Raw genomic sequence first — 10,474 nt, 5'->3', positions numbered from 1 at the left:
TATTGAAATCCCATCTATTTGAACATCCCCACCCATCCCTTTTAACCCTTTAAGATACAAAGGACATATATGTCCTGCTAATAAAGCAATGCCACCTTTCTTATTTTTGCAATGAGGTGCACGAAACAGGGTTTAAAATTCACTGACAGCCTGGATCTGGTCATGCAAATGGACAGTTTCCTTGTGTTGCTTGAGTCACTGTCAGATATGTTTTTAAAAAGAAACCATTTGAACAAGCGCTCAGTTCCTTATGGACCTGAAGGGGTTAAAGATGCTAATTTTGGGGAGCATCTGTCAGTGTGCTGTACCCATTCAAGTTAACCGAAGACTACCTTTACAGTACAAACTTGGGTTCGGTAATGAAAATGCGGTTCAACCGATCGTACTAGTACGTTTCTATTTGTATGCGCAGTAGAGAAAGACCAGACGTATCTATTTGCTACAGTATTTTGATGGGTAATACTTATTGTCATTTGTAGGCATGCCATCTAAACTTAATCATTTTAGTTTCTATTAAGCCACTGAATCTTTCTGATTTTCAGCAATGTCATGTGGTCTGTTTCTTTCCCATTTAATGGGCTGTATTCCACAATCTCTAAGAGACCATGCTAAGGATTTGTGTTCAAGCCTGTTGTCTTTTAAGGCCCATTTCCAATATTTAAACCTTTTTTTTTTTTAAACTGTTTCAGAGAGGGTTGTAAGTTTATTCCCATTTTGACCCAATAGAATGTTAATAGGTGCATTTTGTGAACAGGGCCCAATGTATGTAACGGTGTTTGCACTCCAGTGGGTTGTGTAGAGTGAGATGTGTAGTTTTTTATATAGTTGTAATGTCCCTTTGATTTAGCCGTACAGAAGTACTGTGGTGAAAAGCAGTCTCTTAAGATTACCATTATCATAACAGAAGGACCACACGGCTTTCCTTCTGCACAGCAGGGGAGTAATGGGCTTAGAAATGTAAAATAAAGGGAATGGCTCACTGCTGGCTAGGCACAATAGGAGAAGGAAACCGTGGACCGTGACTCCAGGAAACAATGACTGCAAACGCATATCAGTTCCAACGCATTCCACTGCCGGCCGCCTCTCCGATAGTCCATCGGCACTCATGATGGATCTGTGGCTGGCAAGAAATAGACAATTTGGCTAAAAAGACTTTCCAAAGTGAGCTATTTTTAAAAAGGAAAGTGTCTTGTTCTCTTCTTGCTTTTGAATTGAACACATCTGGTAGTTTGGGGATCAGATTTTCAGGGTTAGCAGATTGTTAAAGGAGTTCAACTTTAAAATGTCATTTTTGTGTTTGTCATCATTTTTAAAATTCTGTTCAGTGGCTTATTGGGTAAAACTCTAGAACCAGAACTTGTACCGAAAACCTTCTACAGTGAAGGGTTCCAGTTGTAAAGGGTGGTGGTGCACTATACTGGAGCATGCTGCTCACCCAGTCCCTAACCCATTGATGGCAGGGCACTGGACCACACTGCACAGTGACATGGCCGGCTAGCATGTCTTAGTATCCTGGGGTGTAGCAGGCTCCAGGCTCTGAGGGCAGCTAGCATGTCTTAGTATCCTGGGGTGTAGCAGGCTCCAGGCTCTGAGGGCAGCTAGCATGTCTCAGTATCCTGAGGTATAGCAGGCTGCAGGCTCTGAGGGCGGCTAGCATGTCTCAGTATCCTGGGGTATAGCAGGTTCCAGGCTCTGAGGGCAGCTAGCATGTCTCAGTATCCTGAGGTATAGCAGGCTGCAGGCTCTGAGGGCGGCTAGCATGTCTCAGTATCCTGGGGTATAGCAGGTTCCAGGCTCTGAGGGCAGCTAGCATGTCTCAGTATCCTGGGGTACTGCAGGCTCCAGGCGACAGGGGGATGAGGACATCAAAGAGACACGGCTCTATGTATTTGCGATATTTTAGTATTCTTCATTCTTTTATAATTTTTTGATCACCATGATGGCTTCAAAGGATAACAATAAAATAATGAAATGCATGCATTTATTAGCAAATATTTATATACATATATATCATCCAAACTTTATTTCTGCATATGTTGCTGGTGTAATGGCAGTTTTTAGTGATGCAGTTCAGTTTCGGATTCTGTCCCGTCAGTGAGATGAGATTAAAAGCTCAATAACCCTGAATGCAGATGAGCCCGGCTCTTTGCATAGTGGTTACGTCGGTGTGCAGGATCGCTGGTTCATGCCCAGCCTTTGCCCCTTTACATTGGCACTTAATAAACATGTGATCAGCTGGCCGTTCACTTATGAGATAAGGATGTAGAAATGGTAGACATTCCATCCCAATGCAATGTCCATCATATTTAAAAGCTCACCTGATGTGTAAAGGATGTCAGTGAGGGGAATTATACCCTGGATGCATGGCTTTCTGTGTGAGGATAGTACAACGATTACAGATACAGTTTTATAAAAACATTCATCGCACATACATTTCTGCATTGTAGCAAATAAAGTAAGAACATCATGATGGATTGGAACTTTTTTTAAAATCAAGACAAAAAATATTGAAAATAAGATGCCCAGTTAGAATATGGTACAAAACAAAAAGGTAACTAATTTGGCAGTTTTATTTTTTTTCCGACCCCACTGTGACACTGTGGCCCCCATTGTCATGGTGATCATGTGATCTGGGTTACTGAGTAACAGTTTTGTGAATGGGGAGAGAGGAAGGGGAGGCTGTTCATTCATTCACAAAAACTCTAGGCTGAGCCCAGCGTCTTTTTAATGTATTTAAAGCAGACAGTAGTGCCCACTTATGGAAACTCCTCTCAGGAATCGTTTAATGACCCAGCAGCCCTGAGCTTCTTTGAAAACAGGGTTCCTTTGACCATAGGAGTGGGGGAAAGGAAGTCGATGTGTTACTTTTTAAAGTCACCTTCCATCTGTTGCTTCCACTTTTTGTTTTTTCTTCCCTCAAATATTCCAAGAATGCACCCCCTCCCCCACCTCTTTTGCATTGGTGGTCAGCGCTAGGCTGACCAGATGGACTCCTTTTAAGGAGGGACAGTGAACTGTGGCCAAAACGTTGTGAGGAGGAGAGAATCCTGTTCTTGTTTGTTGTGGTTTCTGTTGTAATGCTTGGATTGCATGAAGAAAGCTGTGGAAAGCAGTAGAGAAGGTGTTTTACACACTGTAGAGGGTGGTCAAGTTGACCTGTTTTTTTTTAGTGAGCCGAACCCTAATTCCAGATGTTACTTGTGTAATCTACAAAGAGCAGAGAGCTCTCCCTGAGTAAATGATTAAACTGTGTGCCCAGTGATACTATTGGAGCCATTGAAGTACTCATTTTTAACTAGTTTGAGTTTTGTTTTTTTAAAGGGCAGTGTATTTAAATCGGTAAAGTAAAATATGTATATTTTCTATACAAACTAAAACATTTACTGAATTCCTTACCACATTTGTAGATGAAGCCTTTTTCTATTACAGAGAACTTTGTTTCACTAAAAACTGACAAGCGCTGCACAAATACACTATCTGTAGCGCTGAAGCTGAGAAAATTGTCAGTTTTTTTGCACATGTGTTATTGAGGTTTAAAGAGGTGCAACAGCCATTCATGAATATCTTGCGCTGAGCATAGCAAGTATTGTTACCGCACTGTTTGATTGAACCAGATGTTCCCTTGCTTTTATTGTGGATGGCAGAGCTATGACCTGGACAGTTATTTCAGTGGCTCTTCTGCCCCCTTGTGGACATACCCAGTAAAACAGGCTTTTGTATTCGTGGCAAAGATATAGGCAATGCAACTAACATAGAAATAAATATCAGTAATACAAGTATTGCATTACAAAAAATATTACTTATTGAAGTCTGTGACCCTGTTGCATTCATTCTTAAAATGTGTACTTGCATAATACACATTCCTTCAGATGAGACATAAAGCTGAGGTCCTATTGCAAGTGACTCTGCAGCAGCAGCAGTTGTTGATGATGCATAGTTCACCCCCTAGTCTGTGTAAGTCGCTTTGGATAAAAGGTGTCTGCTAAATGATTAATTCATAATTCAACAAACAATTTGCATGAAAATAAATACATGGATGAAAAAGGGTGACTGCATTATCAGCCAATTTTTGTTAGCGACTCCTACTGAAATTACTCGGATATTCTGCTTTTTTACTTTGTGTTAATGTAATTTTAGCTGACAAAATGACCACATCAATCTTAGCCATTTTGCACTTCCATTCGCTCCATACATTTTAAATGTGGAGTTTTAAAAGAAACACATGTTATAGCACATATGTTTTCATTTTGAAACATGAGATCTGGCACTGCTTTAGGTTAAAGGAAACTCAGTTTCTATGCCATTTTCTTGGGTTGTCTGTCTGCACTCCCTGGGTCAGTTCCCCTCAGCAGTGTCTTCTGTGTGAAAGCAAGTTACTGGCTGAAAGCCTGTCAGTCCCTAGAGGAAGCAGCTGATTGTTTATTGTCAGGAAAGATGCCTGTGAGGGGGTGGGGATAATTGCAATATCCAGGTGAAATGACCCAGGTAGTACAAGATGGTCAAAAACCTAGCATAGCACCAGATTATCATGTTTTCAAATGGAAATCCATGATTTGCTCTAACATGTGCGTCTTTCAAAACTGCAAGTTTCAGGCTATAAAGTAAATGCTGTGCAAGGCAGACACATGTTGTGGATCTACTGTGTGAGCTGCAGCTACTTTAAGACTCTTTGAGATCAGGAGCTGCTCTGCAGTTCGAGCTGCCTCATTCACAACAGGGTATTGCTTGCTAAACTAAAGAAAATGTGTTTACAGATCACTAGCTGGCCTCCTTATTTATATAGAGACACTGAGTACTGGCTAATGCACTCAACAACATTGCAGTGATTGCAAAAAGAAAGTCAGAATAAATGAAAACAACATAACAAGGTAAAGGGACAGTATTGAAATTAAAATGATAAACTGAGACAATATCTTGTGTATGAATTCTGTAAAATATTTAGTACAGTTCTGTCTGACTCTGTGTGTGTGTGTGTGTCTCTCTCTCTCTCTCTCTCTCTCTCTCTCTCTCTCTCTCTCTCTCTCTCTCTCTCTCTCTCTCTCTCTCTCTCGCAGAGTAAGCTGCACATGGAGGGGTTCCGCAGCCTGAAGGAGGGCGAGGCAGTGGAGTTCACCTTCAAGAAGTCTGCCAAGGGGCTGGAGTCGCTGAGAGTGATGGGGCCCGCCGGGGCCTTCTGCGTGGGCAGCGAGAGACGCCCCAAGGGCAAGAGCGTCCAGAAGCGCCGCTCCAAAGGAGACAGGTAACCAGACCGCCCAGGCTTCACTTACACTGCTTGGAAAGAATGGGCTGACACTGCTGCAGTGTGGTGGTAAACTAGTAAACCTTCTACATGGTCTCTCCCAGGGCTCCATCCTCAGTCACTGCATCTGTGTCATTCTGAGTTCGCTGACGTACTCCCCAGCACTTTCTTGCATTGGCACTCAATGGTTGAAGACTCTGACCCCTTCTGGTCATTAGCTGTAATTGCAGTTCCAAACAGTCTCATGCTACACAGTCTTCCCGAATAGTTTGCTGATGGGAAGTGAATAAGCACAAGGCTGCTCTCAGGCAAAGCTTTGTTAATGAGCCGAGTAATGTGAAGTCCAGTCTGTCTGCTCTGGTAGTACAGCTCAGCACATTGATCTCTGAACCTGGGTTCACTCCCAGTCTCTGCCTCCTATCTGCTACCTCCTACGACTCTTAAGAAACAGAGCGATTCGCTTTATGCTTCCAAAGGCTGCTTGGCCAGCCCAAGAACTCCAACTCTCAGCAGTATTTGGAACTCCCTTTTTTAACTTCCTGTGAGTCACCTTAAACACCCATTAATCCAGCTAGGCAGAGCATGGGACTCGTTTGAAAGCAGTTCCACACATGAATGGGCTTTCGGTTTGAAACCAAATGAAGCAGCTCCCTGTCAACATTAATACCATTCTACCTCTAAGTGATTTGTTTTAAAGTGTTTATTTCACAGATGCTCGTAGCAGAGTCAGAGTTGTGTGCTACAATAGTCCAGCAGTCTTCTAATCAGGGAGTGTAGGATTTCCAGGTCCAGGCAGCAGTTCTGTAGTGAAATGCGTTCCAGCCTTTCCGCCCAAGTGTTTGAACAGAGTACTGACGGCATGCATTCGTTACAGTGGTTTTAAAGGGAGCAGTGTGCAGGCGCGGAAACAGACGAGTATCCCAGAGGCAGGGGGACAGACTGGAGGTGTCGGGAATAGGCGATTGCAGAGGTAAAGCGGGCTGCCTTTAGGACTGGAAGCATGGAAACACTGCTGGGTGTCCCATGGGTATGGGCTGTTTGCAAATGGAACGAGGTGAAAACTACTCCAACACTGGGGCTTGAAGCTCAAGGGGCAGCTGTTCTGTCGTGTTTCACAGCTCTGCATTGAGTAGGTTTTGGCTGGTTTACAGATGTTAGTTTGACGAAGTAGTCCAGTATTAGTGCTAATCCGGGGCTGTGGAACCAGCTGTGGTTTTATACAGGTCACATTGTTGCAGTACACGCTGTATCAAGTTAATACATGAAACACTGTCGGTATCAACCTTCTGAAATGCACACAGCTGTATTTGTTCTTTTAGAGCAGTACTGTATTTATCTGCTGGAGGCTAGGTGGCGCAGTGGGCTATTCTTTGGAATGAGTAAGATGGTCTCAACCTAGACCGGAGTGGACTGGAGCACAATCCAGGTCACAGAACAAACCCAACCCAGCACAGGACTGAATGAAGAGGGAGTCCAGCGCTCTCTCTCTCTTGTAATTGTAGATGGTGCCAGCATCCGTCTGTCTTCATCTGTACTATTTTAAAGAATGATTACATTTTAAATAAGGTGTGTGTGTGTTTTGATTTAATGAAGAAAAGGAAAGTGATATTGGGATTCGGGGTTGTGTGTGTGTGTGTGAGAATCAATAGGTCGATTTGATTCACATTGGTTTTCAATTGCTCTGCTGGCCCTACAGCCACACACCCCACCCCCACCCTACTTGCAGGCCAAATCATTTCCAATTATTGATACTGAGTTTGAATACATTAGGAAGGCTTGAAACAATGACAAGAGTCTCTGTGTTTTATACTGCATTAAACTCCCAGTTTGCAGTTTGAGTTTAAACACACTTGAGCTTGTGCTCGTCATTAAACTGGAGGAGATCCATGCAATTGTAGTATGAGTGAATATTCTCATTCTTGTAACCTTACAGCAGTGGTGCAAAGCAAGCCCAGATATTTATTACAGCCATGCTCTAAATTACTTCATTGAGCCCATTACTCCAGTTTTACAGAGTGATTTCTAATCTACAATGAATGCTTTTCTTTAATCACGTTTTGTCATTTTGGGTAGCTTGTTAACTGTTCCAGAGCTAAGTGACAACACAGCAAGATGACCCAGAGGCAGAGGTTTTCAACCCTGGGTCTCAAGTACTCTTAACACTCCCACTTTTTGTATCTTGAACTTATATTGCAGTCTTGTGATGAACGTTGACTGTACAGCAATTGCTGCAGCTGCACACCGTTTAAAGTGGAAAACAATGCATATTTAAAACACATTTTTAGTTCCTGTTTGAAACAAACAAAACAACTGAACTGGGTAATAAGAGAAATAGCTTCAGTGTCTTCCACTGAAAGAAATCCAAACATGCACTCTTGTGAGCAGTGCTGCGCTCCCTCCAAGCCATCCACAACGGTCCACAGGGTCGCGTGTTAAACCCTGCCCCACATCCAGTCCTAATAATCTCATCAACGTGCTGTAGCTGATGCACAGCTTGTTTGAAAAGGGATTCTGTTCATTTAATTGATGACAGATGTAGCTGCCTAAGAGAGGTCAGGGGTTAACACTGCCATGGCAACTGCAGAGTTGGGGGGGGGGGGGTCAGAGGTCGGGGGTCAATCGCTGTAAGATCAGAGACACCAAGAGATCTTCCCAGCCACACACACACCGGAGAATGGAAAGGGAGGCAATCAATAACAACTGGACTCTTCTGGTCAAAAGAGGGGAGCAGGGGAGAATAAATACAAGCAGTCTGGTTCAGTGTGTATGTGTGGTATTTTTAAACAGTCGTGTCATTTTAAATCATCCTGGCAATTGTTACCTAAGCATGACTTTTTTCAATGAATCTTTGTGTGTCTGTGAATCACGTAGTGTTAATGAAATCAAGTGTATGCTTATTAGCATCGTACAGAAGTTAAACAATCCTCCAGCTATTGATTATAGGGAGACTGTGCAATACAAAAGTGAGATTCAGTCAAAAAATACAAAGCGACTATTACCCGCATTGTTTCCATATCTGTGCCGCTTACTCAATCTCATTTGCCCCACTGGCAGATTATATTTCTGATTGCAGTTTAAAATGTCAGTGCTGTATTTGAGTGTAATGTGGTTTAACAGTGCAGGGTGTGGGAATGGAATGCTGCGTTTGGATTTCTTGATCTCAATGCTGCGTTTTCAAATGTGCTTAAATTAGTTGAAGTGTCGTCCTAGTGTTGCTTTTTTGCCCCTTATCCAAGCTAAATCTGCAGATGTAGCTGGGATTATAGTTTATTTTGTAGCTAACTAGTCATTCTTCTTCCCTTTGCAACTGCAGGGGGCTCCAGGAGAGAATAGATTGATACAGTACTGATTTATGTTCTACACAGTGGAGTCAGTGGTTGAATACATCGGGAGCACACTGCCATCTAGTGGTGTAGACAATTCCTTGGAATTTCTTTTTGTGTGTGTAAAGAGGAGCACAGCAATTTGTGATGAGTGAAAACAATGTAGTTGGACTTCTTTAATAAAGTAAAAATTTACCACTGATTTCACAGACCTTAGCACTGATAGTGGACTAATATAATGTTTTCATAAGGTAGTCCACGATTAATGCTAATCTGATAAACGAGTCACACATGATCTTAATCCTGCCCTCTTTTTAGTATTATGACTTACAAATGCTGTGAAATGAGGTCTGAAAGGGTGAAAGATCCATCATTGTTTAGACCATTAAAATAGCCCCCAGTGAGTTGTTTCCCACTGGTTAATAGAGACAAGTTGTCTTTCACCCATAACTATCAAGCACTCAATAGTGCTGGAGTTATAAATACTAAAGGGATGGAAATGAGACTCTTACTGCATAAGTTTCACTCATTCCAGGTTTTACTACCAGCTTGAATAGCAACAGCATAATCATATATGGAGTATAATTGAAACAACTGCAGTGTGTCTCTCTCTTGTTGGGAGTGCTAAAGGCTTCAGTTTCTAATCATGTTGCAGATGGTCTGTGTCTCTCATTAGGAATGATAAAGGTTTCGGTTTCTAATCGTGTTGCAGGTGGTCAGAGTGTCTCTCTCTTGTTGGGAATGATAAAGGCTTCGATTTCTAATCTTGTTGCAGGGGGTCTCAGTGTCTCTCGTTGTTAGGAATGCTAAAGGCTTCAGTTTCTAATGGTATTGCAGGCGGTCTGAGTGTGTCTAACTCTTGCTTGTTCTTGTACCTGTTAGGTGCTATAACTGCGGTGGGCTGGATCACCATGCGAAGGAGTGCAAGCTCCCCCCGCAGCCCAAGAAGTGCCACTTCTGCCAGAGCATCACCCACATGGTGGCCAACTGTCCAATCAAAGCACAACAATCATCGCCCAGCTCTCAGGGAAAGCCCACCTCCGTGAAGGGGGAGGAGGAAGAGCAAAGCCAAGCCCCCCTGCTGCCGGAGAGCTCAGAGTAACGTGATGACATCACAGTGGGGCAGGGGGCAGCTCGGAGTAGGATAAACAGTTTCTCACGGGACCCAGAAAGGATCAACTTCAGAGACAATAACCTATTGATCTTTTTAGCTGCTTATGGAACTACCTCAGGTTTGAAAATAACAGCTGTTTTAGGTGCTGTTTTAAGGTGTAACAGTCAGTATAAGGTTTTCTTCACAGTTGCTTTATTTGATCTTTTAAGAACCATTTTTGATGTGAACGAGAGACCCTGTGATCTTTTTAACATTGATGCCTCGTGTTACTGCAAATATTTTTTAAACCCAATTGTGGTTGTTTCCATTTTTTTACCATATTATCCTTTTAGTATACTAAACACGTACATATGCAAGCAAGGTGTGTTGAGCAAGGCTTAAAATCTATTTTAAAAATGATATATTTGGCACATCCTAAGTTGAATGTAAAATTCCAGCAGTCCCTAAAAGCATGGACAATCTGGAGAAAGTTAAATTATGCAGACTTTCTTGAACTTTTTTCCTTTGTTGGCTGGGAACATCAGCTAAAGCACTGAAGAGGTCCACGTTCAGTAAATGTGTGTATGTTGAACACAGCCCTGTTCACTGTATGATGTACTGTTGGACATGACTGGCCATCTGCATTTTCAGCAAAGTTTCAGTCTGGTTGAGGCAGTATAGAAAAATATCAACTTGACTGTTACACCTTGGTACAGTACAGTACCACCAATACAGATGCAGAGTTCTTGCATTGAAGCCATTATAAATCAATCCATATGTGATCTATATGGTTGATTCAGCCAGGCCTTTCTGTGTCTG

At 42.5% G+C, this 10,474-nt stretch overlaps 1 protein-coding gene across 1 annotated transcript; it reads left to right on the top strand.

Annotated features, from left to right (window-relative positions):
- Window positions 1-5,045: 5,045 nt before the first annotated feature.
- Window positions 5,046-9,859, top strand: lin28aa (lin-28 homolog Aa; the record flags this gene model as incomplete). Its single annotated transcript, XM_041240482.1, has 2 exons — window positions 5,046-5,239; window positions 9,445-9,859. Coding segments are annotated over 2 exons (414 nt in total), but the record flags the coding sequence as incomplete, so codon positions are not given.
- Between the last annotated feature and the right edge of the window lie 615 nt (window positions 9,860-10,474).

Source organism: Polyodon spathula, unplaced genomic scaffold (assembly GCF_017654505.1).
Source record: "Polyodon spathula isolate WHYD16114869_AA unplaced genomic scaffold, ASM1765450v1 scaffolds_580, whole genome shotgun sequence".
Classification (NCBI taxonomy): domain Eukaryota; kingdom Metazoa; phylum Chordata; class Actinopteri; order Acipenseriformes; family Polyodontidae; genus Polyodon; species Polyodon spathula.
This window is presented reverse-complemented; position numbering and strand designations above follow the sequence as displayed.